Source organism: Scylla paramamosain, chromosome 2 (assembly GCF_035594125.1).
Source record: "Scylla paramamosain isolate STU-SP2022 chromosome 2, ASM3559412v1, whole genome shotgun sequence".
NCBI classification, from domain to species: Eukaryota; Metazoa; Arthropoda; class Malacostraca; order Decapoda; family Portunidae; genus Scylla; species Scylla paramamosain.
This window is the reverse complement of record NC_087152.1, coordinates 23808862-23826337: the sequence shown is the minus strand read 5'-3', so window position 1 is coordinate 23826337 and position 17476 is coordinate 23808862. Positions and strand designations below refer to the sequence as shown.

The following is a 17476-nucleotide window of genomic DNA, read 5'->3' as shown; positions in this document are numbered from 1 at the left end:
ATATATATATATATATATATAAACAATGCTAAAAACGTGTATTATTAGTGTTTTCGACCTTGTTAATTACCAGAACGCTAAAGTGCATTGAAAACACCTTTTAGTTGAAAAGAAAATAGTACTAAAAATATGTATTTTGACCTTTTTTCTGCATTTTACGTAGCAAAACGCATAAAAAAAAATGGAAAACACGTTATATTGGAAAATAAACATTGTCAAAGTCATGTCTTTTGAGTGTTTTTGAGTTTCTTTCGTACAAAAACGCTAAAACACACACAAAATACCCTTTCTACAGAGACCGAACTACATTACCAAAAACGAAACGATATTAATGTCATGTACAAAAATGTACAAAAATGAGATAACGAGACGACATTAACAGAAAGTGTCATTTGTGCGTACTAGGCACCAAAACGGTAAAAAGAACAGAAAACACCCAATATGGAATAAAAAAATAAATAAAAAAAATAAATAATAACGAAAACGTGTCTATTCAGTGTTTTTGAGATTCTACACCTACTAAAACCTCAAAACACCTGGAAAACAACCTTTTTCGAAAAAAAAAAAAAAACATTATGAAAAACGTTTATCTTGAGTGTCTTTAAGATTGTTCGGTACCAAACTGAAAATGCATGCAAAGTACCCATTATGGAAAACCAAGAGATAACAGAAATTTGTAATAAGTGTTTTTCACCTTTTTAGCTTTCAAAACACATGAATAACACTATATATGTTACAAACTAAAATGCAAAAATGGATTAAAAAAATACCTATAAAAGAGAGAGAGAGAGAAAAAAAAACAATGGTAATAACGTGTCATATGTTTTTGAGCTTGTTAGGTACTAAAACGCTAAAGTGCATGCAAAGCACTCTTTATAAGAAATGAAAACATCATTGCCAAAAAACGTGTATTCCAAGTGCTTTTCAGCCTCTGATATATATATATATGTTACAGTCAATACCTGAATCCAGACAATTTGTAAAGTGACTTATTTTTTCAGGCAATTTGTGAACTGCCTGGTTAGGTTAGGTTAGGTTAGGTTAGGTTAGGTTAGGTTAGGTTAGGTTAGGTTAGGTTAGGTTAGGTTAGGTTAGGTTAGGTTATAACCTAACCTAACCTAACCTAACCTAACCTAACCTAACCTAACCTAACCTAACCTAACCTAACCAGGCAGTTCACAAATTGCCTGAAAAAATAAGTCACTTTACAAATTGTCTGGATTCAGGTATTGACTGTAACATATATATATATATATATATATATATATATATATATATATATATATATATATATATATATATATATATATATATATATATATATATATATATATATATATATATATATTATTGTGCTCAATAAGGATAATTGCACATTAACGTTAATGGGCGAGGTCATTTTGCTTGTTAATCATAATGGACAAACGAAACTGCCCACTTGGAATAACTTGCTCATTAACGTTAGTGGACCACCAGTAACGGTAATGGGCAATTTTAGAGGGCGGGTGGCGTATGCGCGCGCGTGTGTGTTTGGGGCGTTCGGGGTGTATATAAAAAGAGGCGTTAGTTGGAGCAGATAGTTGGGTGCCGCCGCTGCTGCTGTTGTGTGCACTGCTGCTGCTGCTTCTGCTGCTGTTGTTGTGTGCGTTGTTGCTGTTTTTTTAAGTGCGTGCGGATTTCAATTGGTTTAAAAACCGACCAATCTTATTAATACTGTAATGGATCGAAGAGAAACTCAGCGGGAAAAAGTTTTATAACTTTATTTCTTCCGAAGGGCGCTTTTTCTACTTCAAGGAAATTAAAACATTATATAAAACGCGTCGTCGCGGCAAAGGAGGGTGATATAAAAAAGTATCCTCTTGATTATGCTCTGTTAAATAGGTACGACGTTGCAAGAATTGGGGGTAGGTAAAGAGATTCTTATCAAGAGGAATTCCATTGACCCATATATATGATATATAGCTGAAACAGAGGTGTTTGATGTAATTTACGACGCCCACGTCAATGTCTGCCACAGAGGACAGAAAAGAACTTATTGTGAGGTTAAAAAGACCGTTGCCAACGTGACCCGGGAACAAGTTGCCCTGTTTTTATCCTATTGTGTAACATGCGTGGAGAAAAGGTCGATCAAGAAAAATAAGAGAGTAGTAAGACCTATCACGAACAGCGGCTACAACGAAAGGGGGCAAGTGGGTTTAATAGACATTCGATCTTCCAAGACCACAGATAATTACTGCTTCATATTACATTATCAAGATAATTTTACAAAATTTTGCGTATTAAAGGCTTTGCATTCAAAGCAAACCTCTGAAGTTTCACACCATCTCTATGATATATTTACTCTCATAGGGGCATCAAAAATCCTTCAAAGCGATAACGGCAACGAGTTCGTTGGAGCCCCACTAACAACAATGATGCATACATTTTGGCCTGAGACAAAGCTTATCAGGGGATCCCCAGACATCCTAAGAGCCAGGGATATGTGGAAAAGGCCAACGGCGACATAAAAATGATGTTATGGGGATTGATGCGGGAGAAGAACATGTTTAACTGGGTGGACTTGCTCAAGCAGGTGCAATTAACCAAAAATACTGTCAACCATAGAGTAATTGGAATGTCTCCCTACGAAGCAATGTTCGAGCAGAAGCACGCATCACCTATGAAAATCACAGAATAGGTAAGAAATTGTGTTTTTAGCTTAATTATGAAATTCATTGATAGATTAGAGAGTTTTGGTAGGTTGATTGCTTTACACAAATAACCCAAACATTTTTTTTTAGGAGACTGACTACGAAGGGACTGATCAACAACAACAATAACAACAACCATGGGATCAACAGGTTTGTTTCTCGTACAACTTAGCTCATGAATTGCTTTGTTTCATAGATTAAGTGAGTCCTTTACACGTAATTTAGCTAGGCGATTTACAAAAGTGAACAAAATATCACAATTTTCTTTCATAGATGGAGATTGAGGAAGAAGACGGAGCGGGGGTAGAACAGGAGCAGTAGCAACAAAAACCATCATGGGATGAACAGGTTTGTTTTTCGTACATCTTTGCTCATGAATTGCTTTGTTTCATAAATAAAGTAAGCCATTTATACATTACAATTTATACATATACAATTTCTTTTTCATAGATCGGTCGCAGGGAAAAAGACTGAGTGGGGGTACAACAGCAGCAATAGCAGAAACAATAACCATCATGGGATCAACAGGTTTGTTTCTTGTACATCTTTGCTCATGAATTGCTTTGTTTCATAGATGAGGCCTTTATACATTATTCGGCTTGGCAATTTCATAGATGGGGTCCAGAGAAAAAGACGGAGACGGGGTACAACAACAGCACCAACAACAACCATGATGGGATGAACAGGTTTGTTTCTCGTACACCTTTGCTCATGATTTACTTTGTTTCATAGATGAGGTTGAGTCATCATTATTCGGCTTGGCAATTTACATAAATGAACAAAAACTTTAATTTCTTTTTCACAGATGGGGACCAGGGAAAAAGACGGAGAGGGAGTACATCAGCAGCAAGAGGAGGAGGAGGGAATACAAGAACAAGAAAAGCAGCAGCGGTTATACAATGAAGAGGTGAATTATCCATAAATGACCATATTACCATATGTCTACTTTACTCCGAAAAAAATAATTTGATTTACCTTTTCCAACAGGTAGAAATTTCTGGAGATGAAGAATTGGTAGAGGATGAGGAAGAACTGTAAATGAACAACATTTGGAAAATTTTATAAAGGTATGTAGAGGTATGATGATTATATCTATAATGAGTTTTTATTCCTCAGTATAATGACTTATTTATTCATAAGTTAATCTTACTTTTCTTTTTCTTTTTATAGATCAGACAACGAGTGAGAGATGGGATCGAACAACAAGCATCTAAGTTGATTAAACCTACTTTTTCCTATTCTTTACATCCCGAGTTCAACGACTGTGTCAACGTCATGATTCCTTAGATGGATCGGCCGAGAAAGATGAGCATGCAAAATTTTGTTGGAGTAATTGTGGGCATCGAAGAAAAAAAAAAAGGACACAAATTATACAGTGCAGTAACAGAATACGGTTTTATAAGGCTATTACTCTCTCGCAATCAATTTGAAATATGCCGCCGAAGGAATGTGATAGATATCGAGACGGTGAACAGAGAACGGACAGTATCCATCAGAAATAGCTTCCGCGGAAGCGATATAGGGCAGCGAGGAGCCCTCCTCCAATGTTTGTCACTGTGCTACAGATTTCTGTAGGACAATGCGCTGATTTTGCAAGAGAAGGGGCTTATTGTGTACGGAACGGTGTAAGCATAGGCGTAAACCCAAAACCGGTCGCATCAATCAAGAAACTGCCGCTAATTTTAAATGTTGCAATACATGAAAAATAAAGTTATAGACGTTTTCTGTGTGTTTTTATCCAAAACAATGTTTACATATAGATGGAATTGTAAAATTTTATTCTCGTTGACAATGGAATCCCTCTTAACAAAATCACCCTACCTTTCTTCTTCTTGACGTCAGCTAAGCACGGAAACACGCGGGGGGTGGTGGGGGGGGGGCATGATGTCAAGGCTGGCAGGAAGGGAAGGGAAACGCCGCCCGAATATGTTGCCTTGGCCTTGGCTGTGGCTCAATGACACGTGCTTAGGCTTAGGGAGAAAGAGAGAGAAGGCGGGACGGCAGTGGGTGGGCAAGAGAGCGGCGACGGTGAAAGAGGAGTAGTAGTACGGCAGTGTGCCCAAAGACTGTGCCTGAATTTGTAGGAGTGACAGGTGCCCGTGTCAGTGAGGAGAATGAATAGACAGACAGACATAGAGAGAAAGACGTGCGGGTTGCCTGTGTGTGCTGGGCGATGCGTCACTATTCTCTCCCCTCGTTTATCTTTACCGATATAATACAGCGCTGCTTTAAGTGACAAGTGTTGATATTTCCCCTACCTAAGCCTTCCTAAGTGTCTATGATTCTGTCGAGCAATGACCTTTATAACACAACACCTTTATAACAAACGTACCCGTGGTAAGTTTTCGTGTGTTTAGCACGTCCAGCCATGCCCCTGGACTTCTCACACTAAACGATGTGTGTGTAATGAAACTTGTATAGAGATCGTGGTTACTCAAACCGTGAGGTAAGTACGGTGATAAAAAAATGGTCTGAGAAGTATCGGAATATTTATTTTATGGATGTCGAGAGGGAGAGAATCAGTGAAGGTCGCGGGATTAGGGTGGCTGGCAGCACGGTTGGTATAGCCCCACTCTGGGAGAAGGGAGGAGCGGAATGCATGGAGGACACACTGGGGAGTAGAGAAAGCATCCATCTGATGAAGGAGAGCGAGTCAGGGGTGACAGAGTATGGGTGGAAACCCGCCGAGAACAAGAAACGTATTGCTATAGATGACACTACCGATTCTATAAATAACTCATTGCGCCGTCGTATTGTAACGTAGGCGCAGTAGCGACACCAAAGTGTCGTATTAACTAACCTTTGACAGGCTAAAACCTACAAAAGTTCATTAGAACCCATGGAACTCAAATTCTACAACGACAATCAGAATGCTAGCAATCTCAGTGGATTCATACTTATATTATTGAAAATTTAAATTGAAAGGAAAAACGAAACAAATGCATACATTTAACCGACTTTTATTAACAAAACTAAGCAGAAAAGTCAACTTCGTCATCATTACAATCCCTTCTAGAGTCCGGCGATGCCGCTACTTTTGTTGTCGCAATCGCGTCAGTAGACGTTCTCTGAGATTTCACAGGTACCTCCTTAGTTTCATCCTCCTTGTCTTCTCTCTTTCTCTTCATTCTTTCCTTTGTCATCTCCTCCTCTGTTTCGTAGTCTTCTTCAAGAAATCTTTGGCAGAAAGAGACAAAAACGACTTTTTTGCGCACCTTGCCCTTTTTAATATCCTTCCCTTCGACCTCTTCCATAACGTTGAACGCCACCTGCTTGTCCTTGCTCTTGTCGCCGAAAGCCAAGTAGTAGTCTCCGCACACCACCGCTGACTTGATTGAGAAAATAAACAGATGAATGTTCACCTCCTTTTAGTTTAGAGTGTTCACCTCCTTTTGAACCGCTAAACTTGAACCCATTTAGGTTGTAAACTAGTGTAGAATGTCTTTTTGTTAATGCCCATCAGAAAAGCCACGTTCTTGTTTTCCAGGCAGTACTGAGCGTACATTCTCATCATCATTCTAGACTCTTTAGACGCGCTGACCGAAGAGATGCCGGGGTTGGTAGTCGTATCGTTCTTCTTGTAGTGCTCTAACGCTTTGGCGATCAGGGGGCTGATTATCAGCTCGCCAATGTTCGTCATGAGATCGGCCACCCTGTTCTTGAACACCTCTATCGTTACCATCGGGTGATGCTTGCTACGATCCATCTCTTTGTTGCGTTCGTTAATGCGCATGGGCAGCGCGGCAATCCTAGCGCCGTACTCCCTAATCGAGCAGCCCCTGCCGTTGGCGTTGGACAACATTCTGTCAGACGGCTGCAACTCCAGGTTCTCCTTTCTAAATTTGAGCGCCTTCTCAGAGTTGCCGGCTTGCATGGAAGTAATGGCCTTCACCCTCTTGTCTTTGTTGTCGGGGTCGCTTACTCGCCCCTGAATGGCAAACTTATCCATTTAAAGTGTGTCTTGAAGCCAGGGCGTCTCACCGACAGAACGTTGTTGCAAAACATTTCATGAAGTCCCGCCAACGGATAGCACTTATTGTAAGTGTCGAGAGCGTTAGGGTCACAAGATAGGTAATCGTACGTCTTTGTGATAGACTGAGGAAGGCTAAGCTTCTTTCCCGTAGTATTGCAAGCAATCCCGTGAATCTCATTATCCAGTTTGTCCATCCATAGGAAATTAGGAGGGATGACACGATGGCTGTTTTGCTTTTGCTTGGTAGTGTCCGGCTCATACTTGGGACCGAACTTGGCCCTCGCGTTATCTTCCCTCACCCTGTCCGCCCAAGCCGAGCAGTTGCAATAGTTTCAGCACTCGCAGATGGTCTTGTCCAATCTAAACCTGCAGTTGGTAAAGGCGGCGTGGGAAATACTAGTCTCCGACCCCATACTCGTACTTGTTGTTGGTGCCTGCCAACAGACGGATGCGCTTCTATATGTTTCTCAGGCGCAAGCAGACCAAGTTAGCAAAGAGACCGGTAGCCACCCTGTATAGATTGACCGGATTGAACATGATTATGTTGACGGCCACCTCCGAAGAGCTTTTGAAGCAAGTGGCTTGATCGTCCCTGATAAATTCGGTATCGTCGATCTCGACAGAGTCTTCGACCTCTTCACATTTGGCGTTTAAGAACCGCACCATGCATCCATCAGTTTGCTATTTTCATATCTTTTACAGGGCACCAGAGGAACCACCGAGTCCATAATGTCATAGACAGACTCTTTCTTGTCGCAGATGAACATGTTCTCGGCGGCAGCCGCAGCAGCGCCCTTGTCTTTACTGTTGCTGTCACTGGTACCCGATATTTAGTCGTTAAGGAGGTCGTCAAACGTATTGTTGTTGTTGTTTAGTGTATCGTCCAAGCCGGCCTCAGTTGACACTTTGCTGTTGTCAAACTCGGGCATGTCCATTCCGCTATTATTGATAATGGCACTCAGATCGGACGCGTTGGTGTTATCGTCAAATTTTTTTCTGATTCTTGCCTCCGTAGCCACAGATCTCAAGGCACTGAGCACCTCTGATAGCCGGCACTGAAGTAAATAGTCCCACGCAGCTGTCCCAGACTTCAAACTCGACATTGAACTCCTTGGGTAATGTAGTACACTTGATCAACTTGGTATAGGCATCTCTGAAATTGGTTTTTAGGTAGGCTAAACACTTTTCCATATGCTCTGACTTGACCATGTGTTTAACTTTCATGCTGGACCAATGAGTGGACGTCTCGGGATTGACGCGCACCTCACTTATGCCAGTAGTGGTGATCCCGAGGTTGACCACGTCGGCATACACCCGATTGAAAAAGTAGTGGAAAATGTTCAGTTGTATGCAAGTCAGCTGGCGAATGTGAAATATAAAGTACAGCCTCCCATTCGCTTTATCGGCGTAGTCCTCAGCGGCACCGATGTCGACCGAGACGCCCTCACGGTAAAAGAACTCTAGAAGCTTTTCCAAAGGCGTGAACCAAGGAGCGACGGGACCGCTGATCTGTCGTTGTTGCTTTCCGATAGAGTACGCCGTACTCTCCGCGAAGAGAGCACGGTGTGCAGCATGCTCTTGATGTGGGCGTCTTCGTCTTTAATTTTTTGCTTAATCTTGTTAAACTTGTCTTCCATATCATCCTTCTTTGCGTCATCGCCCGAACCGCAGCCGCCGGTACCACCGCCGGCGCCGTCCATTGTCTGGAGCAACAGGTCGTTGTTGCCTCCATCAACTCCCAAACCGGCCACATCGCCTCCCTTCTTCTTTGCTTTCAACAATTCCAAGTTCTTTTTCTTAATGTTGACGTTTATCTTGAGGTTACTCAAAGATACTGCAAAGTAGTTGGAGGCCCCGCTAGCTGAAGGTCCAGACAACACTTCTCGAAGAGGATCTGAAGAGATATCTTCTAGAACAAGCAATTTATTGTTGCCCAATTCTCTCTATCCAGCGAAGACATAACAATGTCTTTAGAGATGGAAACTTCGAAACCTAATGTGCTGATCCTTTACAGCCTAGGGTTTATATCGGGGGTGTATGCTCGCCTCCGTGTTGACCCTTTCTGTTGCTATTTACAAGAATGGAGGATTGACGAGTCTGCTGAACGGTGGCCTGAGAAGGGAAAGGAACAGCAACAACACTCTTAGGAGGAACGCCAAAGAAAACTACAGTATACCAGAGGCTGTGGTTGGGACGCCATGTTCCAGAGACGAACGTGAGGATTTTGGGGTTCAAGTGAAAGATTCAAGAAACAGCGAGGAAAGGATGATGAAGGCGCCTGTTTTCTCCTCTCCGTGGCCGGGGAGACCTGCCGAGGAGGAGGAGGGTGACAAAAGGGGGTACGATAAGCCTAGATCGCCGCCTCTGAGAGTTATGATTCCTATAGAAATAGAGCCGAAGAGAACAGAACCAGCAGTGACAGAGGACAAAAAAAGAACAAAGAAATATATTTGGATATGTCCTCGTCATCATCATCAGCCAACAGCAATAGTAGACCATCACTGTATAGCAACAAGACTGCCATCAACTACGCCAACTGTCGTCGAGGCGCCATGTTCCTTTCTACGCCTCCTCCCTCCTTTAAGCAGAAGCAGCAGCAAGGGAGACAGGAATACGAGAGCCTGGAACATATTTACGAATTCTTCGACAGTGTGAAAGATTGACCAGCACGGTTTAACATCCAATCCCTCCTCCACCGCCACCTCCTCTGTCAGTGGCTCTGATGGAGTCTTTTCGCACCTCCCAGACGGGCGGTAGCGACTTTGTTACGTCGTTTCTCCGACAGTATAGCAGCGTTTCGCCAGTAAAGTGGCTGAAGCCGTGAATAAGATGTTCGACATGAAAGGCGACGTCCTCTTCATTGACAAGGCTCGTTTGGAAGCTAAACGTGGCGGGGGGAAGAATTACAAATGGTATATGCCCATCACTGCCCGTACTCATGTTTACGAATGCGTTGGAACAACAGAACGTAGAGACTAGATCGATTGCGTCCATAACAGACGGTCTTTTGACAAACTTTATAGATGCCGTTGTCAGCTCGTGGCGGTGAGTGAAATTAGACGTCTCCTGAACGAAATCGTAGCCGATTCATTCCTATACAAACTGGTTAACGTTGCGCCAATCGCTGGTAGGCATTTGCTGGCAATCTATTTCATCAACGAAGCAGCCAGCAACATGGGCGTGTGCAGCGTATCCAGCTGACAGACCTCCGTGGAATCAACTTGTTTTGACGAGAGGACAGATTTTTTTTTTTTTTATAGAACCAAGTTTGCCTTTCTCTAAACACATCCTGTCCGACATTCCCTCTTCTTTGTTCAATCAGGATAATAATAACGATCGGAACATCTCCGATGTTCTGTTGGGTGTGTTGCAAGACATTGCCAACAAAAAGCAAAAAGAATCTGTCGCCAGCGCGGTATCAAGGGCTGAGAGCTCGTCAAAAGACGCATGTTTTTCGATACTCGTTCCTGGAAACTTTTACAAAACTTGCGGTAACGTGACGATTATTTTTAAAGATCCCTCTGATGGCAAGAAAAGAAACTCTAAACACGTTATTAGCATCACCAGAACTCGGGCTGCTGTTGACTCGTCTTGGGAGTACGTCGTCCCTCGCGCTCTTACTATAGAATACAACAACGATAACGGTTTCCAGACATTATTGGACAATAACGATCTCAATTCGGTACTAAACAAGATTAATAGTAAGAGGAGGACGGCATCTTTCGTCGGCGCCGCGGGTATGCAACTTTCTATTGCGCACAACGTTGGTCGGACTTCTTTGAGCGGACATGACAAACTAGAACATATCGTAATCTCTCTGTCAGGCTTCGGTACCGAAGATCTCATGACGGTTCAAAACGAACGTCTTCAAGAACAAAAGAACCAAATGTTTCCGAAGTTCGTTCTAAACGACATGCCCAAACCCGGAACTGGTAAAGACTTTACGAGCGGACAGATACTGTACGTTCTCATCAATCCTAGAGATATCTTGACGGACACCCAGTGGTTAGACTTCATGTCGGCGGTAGAGTACGGCACCAGGGACAGCATCAGCGCTCTTTTCTCTCTTAAGTCGGAGTGCCATAGACAAAAAGTTTCGCAAACCCTTGTCCGATTGGAAGGACGTGGTGGCAGACAACACAGGTAAGTGGAATACGGAGATGGTCATCAGCAAATTCGAACGACAGACAGCTAAACTAGACGAGATGAGCAACATCGTGGCGGCGAACAACGGCTTCGTCTCTGGGCACTACACAGCGCTGACTATCGACAGATACAACATGATTGCTGCTGGGTGTTCCATCGTAGACGTCAAGTTCTTGATAAAGATACCGAACGTATGGATAAAAAGCAATTGGAGAGGAGTCATGGAGGCAGCCATCGATCTCGCATTCATGGCTCTCAAAGAGAACATTTCTAGAGGAATTATGGTCGCTTCGAGGGTATCTTTGTTTCAGTAGGCGCCCGAATCCATCGCCTCCGCGGAGCGCATGCTATAACACACCATATAGGTGATAATTGTCAAAACGAGCGCCAGAAACTGGCAAGCAGTAAAAACGGGTATACTGAAATCCATATCATAATTAACCATGGACACTACAGAAGTTCTTGACTCTATGTGTGCTGAAGTCGCTAGACAGCACGATGATGCCCCTGTCGTTGCATCAGAAGAAAAAGAGACAGAAACTTCAACTGCTGCTGCTGAAGCTGTTGAGAGAGCAGAAGCCAAGAAGCGCAAGCGCCCATCATCATACACTGGGTCCAAATGCCCTTCAAAGAAGGCAGCTCGTCTGGCAGAGGAGGCCAAGCGGCAACAGGAGGAAGCAGCCGCCGCTGCTGCTCCGGCTAAGGCCGAGGATCGTGAGCACGAGATCAACCTGGCTCGCGCTAGGCATCCAGATGCGGAAGTTATCGTCGAGGATTGCACCATCAATCTGTGTTGCCGCGATACCGAGTTTGAAGCCTTCAAAAACGCAGTCGCTAAGGTGCATTCAGCAGTGAAAACTTTAGAGTAATTTTTTTTTTTTATAAAAGTGAAAACAATTAAATTTGGGTGAAATTTAACACTTTAACTAGACCCATCTTAGTTTTTAAGAATTCAAAAACCTGCCCAGCTTTTTCTATTCCTCTCTCGCTCTGCCTCTCTTTATCTCCTGAGCCTCTCTCACAATATCCGTTAACTTTACCCTTAAAAACTTGCGCAGGGTTTTTGGTGTAAAAGGATGTGCAGGTTTTTTGGTGTATATCCGATCAACACAAAAAAATCCTGCGCAGGGTTTTTTTATGTAAAAAGCTGGGCCGGTTTTTTGGTGTATATCCGATCAACAATAAAAAAACCTGCGCAGGGTTTTTGGTGTAAAAAGCTGTGCAGGTTTTTTGGTGTATATCCGATCGACACTAAAAAACCTGCGCAGGGTTTTTGTGTTCACCTGATCAACTCAAAAAAACCTGTGCAGGTTTTTGGTATAAAAAGCTGTGCCGGTTTTTTGGTGTTCATCTGATCAACTCTATAAAACCTGTGCAGGGTTTATGTGTTCATCTGATATTGTTGTGTTTTTCAGAATATTTTAACCTTGAAGAACTTGCGCAGCTTTTTTCTGAATGTGGCACCGAATGCAATTTGACAACCGACGTAAACGGAATAACTCTAGTTCGAGCTTCGACCGGAATCGGACGGTTGCACACGCCCGTGAACCTCCAGCTGTCACCGGTATCGTTGAGCTTTTAAAAGTATTTTGATTAAGAAAATACCTGCGCAGCTTTTTTTAAATAAACTTCTGAAAAAGCCCAACAATACCGGCGATACCAGTTAAGCCGGGCCTCTGAATGGGCTTTTCAGAAGTTTATTAAAAAAACAAATACTTCAAACAAAAAATAGAATTCCGATTCCTACGTCTTTAGTATCCTCTGGCGACTCGATAAAGAACAACTGGTGTACTACGCTCTCGGTACGTTGTGGCAAAAGAAATATCACAAGACAAACATGAAAAAGTATAGAATTGTAGAAGTTGTAGGCTGGAACGAGGATCCCGGTTCAAAGAAGGCTGCTGAAGTCTGCGGCATAGGCAATAGGCAGAACATTCTGTTCCTGCCCCATTTCTTCAAGCAATTGGCCTCCGAGTTGCTATCGAGCTACAGGAGACTCCTAGTAAAGAACGCCAGAGACAAGAGGTGTCCATCCAAGCTAAAAGATCGTGCAATCAATCCCCAGTTGGACAATCCTGTAGAATACGCCGAGATCAACAAAGTCATCGACGACACGCTGAATATGTCATGCTGAGTATGTTCCCGGAGAGCGTTTTTATAAACCTCACGGTAACCAACTATAGGAGAAAGTTTAAGCGGTACACGCTCTTTTGCTTCGCCATGTTTATCATGGATCTATGCCCGTTTCTGAGAGAATAGATCCGAACAACAAGTACTTGGAGAACCGCAACCAAGGCAACGCCGTCAGTCCCTTGTCGTACAATTTCTTCAACTTTTTCTCGTACATGTACGCCAACGGTCAACGTCTATGCTTCGTCTCATATATCCATAATGAACTTTTTGTACATCCACCTTTTCAATCTTGTGTCCAGTGCGGCGCTGGCCGTCTCGGTAAAGCGCCTGTTGGACATTGATTCTACGGTACTCAAGGGAGGTAAGACCACCATATGGGACTTTGGCTCTCCGGCAAAGACTAGCATCCACATGAGAACCATGGTCTCCTTCCTGGGATTCGCCAAGAACATGTTGCGTATCAGCATGTCGATTCTGAGAGAAACGGGCATAGATCCGAACAATAAGTACTTGAAGAAGAGCACTTTCCCGCTAGAGATTCTAAACAAACTGGATTGCAACACCAACAAGATGTACAAGGACGGAATCCAACCGCCAACCGAAGCCGAGCAGTTCAATTTTTTTAAGATGACGCCCCTCCAAGACAGAAAGGTTGCGCCCAGCCTCCACGGGCATGTCAACGCTCGCACCCGCACTCACTTGGTGCGGGTGCGAGTCACCCTCCGCTTCGTGGGCCATCGACGCGTTCTGCACGCTGACTAAGGGCGACAGCGCCGTGTTTGGCAGACTCCTCAACAATCTGGATCTATTTCGCCTGGGGCACACTAACAGTGCGAATCTAGTGCCTTATTACAGCAAGTACTTCAAATCCAACGAGAAGGAGAACGGCCTTTGGGGTTACATAAAGAGAATACTAGCCGTGCTGGACGCAGTCGCCAAGAGGAAGTTTGTCAGACACGGCAACAGGTCTAGCTGCTGCAGATACTTGATCTTGGAAAGATCGAAAATGAAAAAACGCGCGCTGCAGAGCAGCAGCAGATGATGTTTCCAAATCTGCCTTCAAGATGAAATCCCTTTGGAAGTTTCCCGATCTGGTCGAGCGCCTTCTGAAGGATTATGCACCTTCGGTGGTATGCCCCACCACGGGGTTTCTGAACGTGGCTGTGCACGACTACATTCTAAAGTATGACTTCTTAAAAGATAACAATTGTGTCAAGATGAGTTTGCGCCTACTCGGTGACCGCGACATCGCCACAAAGGAAAAGAAATTAAGCATGTAAAATATTGAAATGAACTGAACAAACAAGAGGAAGCTGGAGGACAGTGTCGTCGTCACCCTTTCTAACAAAATCTTTAAATACAACCTCTTTGCCTCTTTGCAACTGCGAGGAAGACTGGAATGCACTGCGACGATATAGCCATTGAGTTATTTTTTAACAAGATCCCTTGACTTTATTGTCCTTCTTAGTGTTAAATGATATAGTGTATATAAAATTTGCGAATACAGTGAAATGCAGCCGGTAAACACTTTCCCTTCAACTGATGTCTCTAGAACACTGTCCTTTATTTCTCTGAACTTCTCGATGTTATGACCTATCCTTGAATTCTTGTGCAATACGGTTAGATTTAAGCGGGGAAAGAAGGGACTGAGGTGGGGCGGGGCAAGTATTAGAGAAGGCTTTTCAGAAGTTTCTTATTAACATCAAAACACCGCGCCACCACAGGGGCATTTGTCGACAGGGATAGTAAATGCAGCGGAGAATATAGCACAAAACTTTTATTTTACTGAAGAAAACAATAATCTATCGAGAAGGAATACTGTAAAACAGATCAAAGAATATTTCTGGATAAAATAAAATGATTTTTGTTGTGATTTAAAACAAACTGTTAGGAATGTAACTTATGCTGCACCCTTTTACTATATCGTAGGTGCGGTAGTGACCTGAAAGCCTCGTATAACTCCTGCACGCCCAAATCGGCCTAACCGACAGTGGGTCTTGGTCGATAAAAGGTTCAAAAGAACCTTCGTCTTCGCGAGTGCCTGCCTCTCGAAGAAGAAGACGACGATGTAATTGTAGTATGTGGTTTCGTCCTAGGTCCATGACTAGACCCTCCTCTTCCTTCTCCTCTAGTTTGTTTTTTTCTTATTCTTGTCGTTTGATGTTTTTGTTTCTTTCATTCTTGTTATTCTTACTTCTTTTCTTATACGCTTTCGTTCTTCTTATTTATGTTCTTATTATTTTTTTTATTTCTTATTTCTTATTTCTTCTTATTTCTGCCCTGTCCCAGTCCCCATAATCCACTGCCACCACCTCCTCTGATCTTCAGATATGGTTGAAACAAGGGTGTCCTTTTTCTCTTCTTCACACTCCATCGCTTCTTCAGATCTTTTAAGTGGCGCATCTACGTCGCAAACCCTGAGGGTTTCCTTGCCAACTATGCACATTTTTCTAGCTGACGGACTGTCGTTGATGGGATTCATAAAAGAGAACAAAAACCTCTGGGTACCAGTATTGTTGCTGCCGACACTGGCCGTGGCCATCTCTAATGCCACCATAGTGGACAGGGCTACTGATCTAGCCCCTAGCACCTCGGTCAGAAATCCGACAAGATAGTTGTATTTAGGAGACGACTATTTTTTTTTAAATGTGATCTATATTGCACAAGACAACTAATGTATCACAATCATTATGTATCTTTCCTACGAAAAATTGATGTTGTTCGTTCCCTTCTTTGCCGGTATTGGCACTTTGCATCTCTTGGGCGATTACAGCCATTTTTTTTTTATTATGAGATTTCACATGGCGTTGGAAGCGTCAGCTCTTCTCGGCTCCCAGAAGCTGTAGGGCCTGTAGTAGCAGTAGAAGATGGAACTGGATTGCTTACGCTTGACGAAGCATCGCTAGTAAACGAACGGTGGTTTAATCGTGCAGTTTCGGCATTAATGATACTTAATCTCGTTAGGATGTTTAACCTAGGAATCAAGTGGTTGTTTACTTGTTTCCTCATACTGGACATCATCTCTATCCCCAGTCCTAAATGTTTCATTACGTCCAAGTCTTTGTTGATGTTGGTATCCAAATAGTTCGAGTTGGCCACGAATAGAGACGCGAACACTACGGCCGCGGCCGTAATGAGGATTAGAAGCGTGAATATGCCCATCCTGTTTTTAAACTAGTCTTTTGTTAAATGTTAGCTTATTCTTCTACTATACGATTGCACACATCGTTGGATGGGTACCTGTTATTTTTATTCATTGGGATCCGGTAGTGTAACTATCCTTTAGCGACAACGTTTTTCTACCATTCGTCTCTTTTACATGATGACGAAGAGGACTCGTCATCAATAGGGGGGCTTCACCATCAACAGCAGCCGTCGGCCGCAGCTATCTAAAAAGATAAATCTAGTGGTTTAGTTTTACATGAGATTTATCTAAAAAGATAAATCTCATGTAAAACTAATCCAAAACTTAATTACACACGCATTAATACACACAACAAGAAAAAAAAATAAGATTATATATATTATCTCACATATCAGAGCATCACTATACTTATCTGAGAACAGCTCAGCAATAGTGGAAAAATCAGTTGTTGTGTTAGTGTACAATATTGAACCACATGTACCTCTAATTACTAATTACAGGAACATTTACTTTAATACTAATGGGAGCATGATCCGAGGGTAAACAGTTTTCTTGATGCACACAAAAGGATTCTATAATATTTACCACATTATGTGGCACCAAACATACATCCAATTTCTTCTTCTATGATATGTCATATTACCCTTATAGTGGTGAGCAGGGGTATGCAGGTTTTTCAATACCAGTAACCTGTTATCCACACACAACGTAGATAACACAAATGCATTTTCATTTGGAGTAGGTATGTTATCAGATATAGTAGGATATTTATACATATGAGCGTTAGGAATATCACTAAGTGCTGGTAACTCACGGACATATTCTCCAAATCTAGCTTTCATGTCTCCCATGATAATGCACTTGTCGTCAGTCTGGAGTTTTTCTTGGATGGCTGAAAATGCATGGTGGGTGAAATATTCGGAGTCGCGGTGAGCAATATAGCAAAAACCAAAAGTGACACTTGGAATACATCTTAGTTTTAACCACACTTGATCATCTGTGTTGCAATGTACATTACTAATATATCGAGTTAGATAGTTCTTAATCAGCACTTTGGGGCCACCTGGGTGGGCTACAACACTATTAGTATATACTATAGTATAACACTATAGTGTAATAAAACTTGCACCTCTGGTTTTTCCAGCTTAGTTCGAACAGCATTAATATATTCAATGACAATACCTTACTATATTTCACAGGAGGATGTCGTGGTCTTCCTAAAAGTCCATCAAACTAAATTTGTCAATCACTTGTCCGTCCTTGTATAGCTGCTGTTCTTTATAGTCCATATAGGTATTACAACCGACATTTTCAGGTCTTTCTTTCTCTCTTTTTTCAACATCCTTTAGCCGCTTCCATTCTTCTCTTACCGCTGGATGTGTATTCTTC

General features: G+C 42.5%; 1 protein-coding gene across 1 annotated transcript; it reads left to right on the top strand.

The window, feature by feature from the left end:
* The first annotated feature begins 2399 nt into the window (after positions 1-2399).
* Positions 2400-4358, top strand: LOC135106677 (probable serine/threonine-protein kinase DDB_G0286481). The gene is made up of 8 exons (XM_064015953.1): positions 2400-2677; positions 2781-2840; positions 2964-3038; positions 3141-3218; positions 3305-3376; positions 3496-3597; positions 3678-3757; positions 3861-4358. The coding sequence occupies exons 3-7, from the start codon at positions 3031-3033 to the stop codon at positions 3679-3681; spliced, it is 264 nt and encodes an 87-aa protein (XP_063872023.1). The 5' UTR covers positions 2400-2677; positions 2781-2840; positions 2964-3030; the 3' UTR covers positions 3682-3757; positions 3861-4358.
* Positions 4359-17476: the final 13118 nt, after the last annotated feature.

What these genes read in the sequence shown, in the direction of transcription:
- LOC135106677 (XM_064015953.1), top strand. An exon ending in AACCATCATGGGATCAACAG is followed by an intron (nt 3,219 to 3,304) that starts GTTTGTTTCTTG and finishes GCAATTTCATAG; the next exon opens with ATGGGGTCCAGAGAAAAAGA. An exon ending in AACCATGATGGGATGAACAG is followed by an intron (nt 3,377 to 3,495) that starts GTTTGTTTCTCG and finishes TCTTTTTCACAG; the next exon opens with ATGGGGACCAGGGAAAAAGA.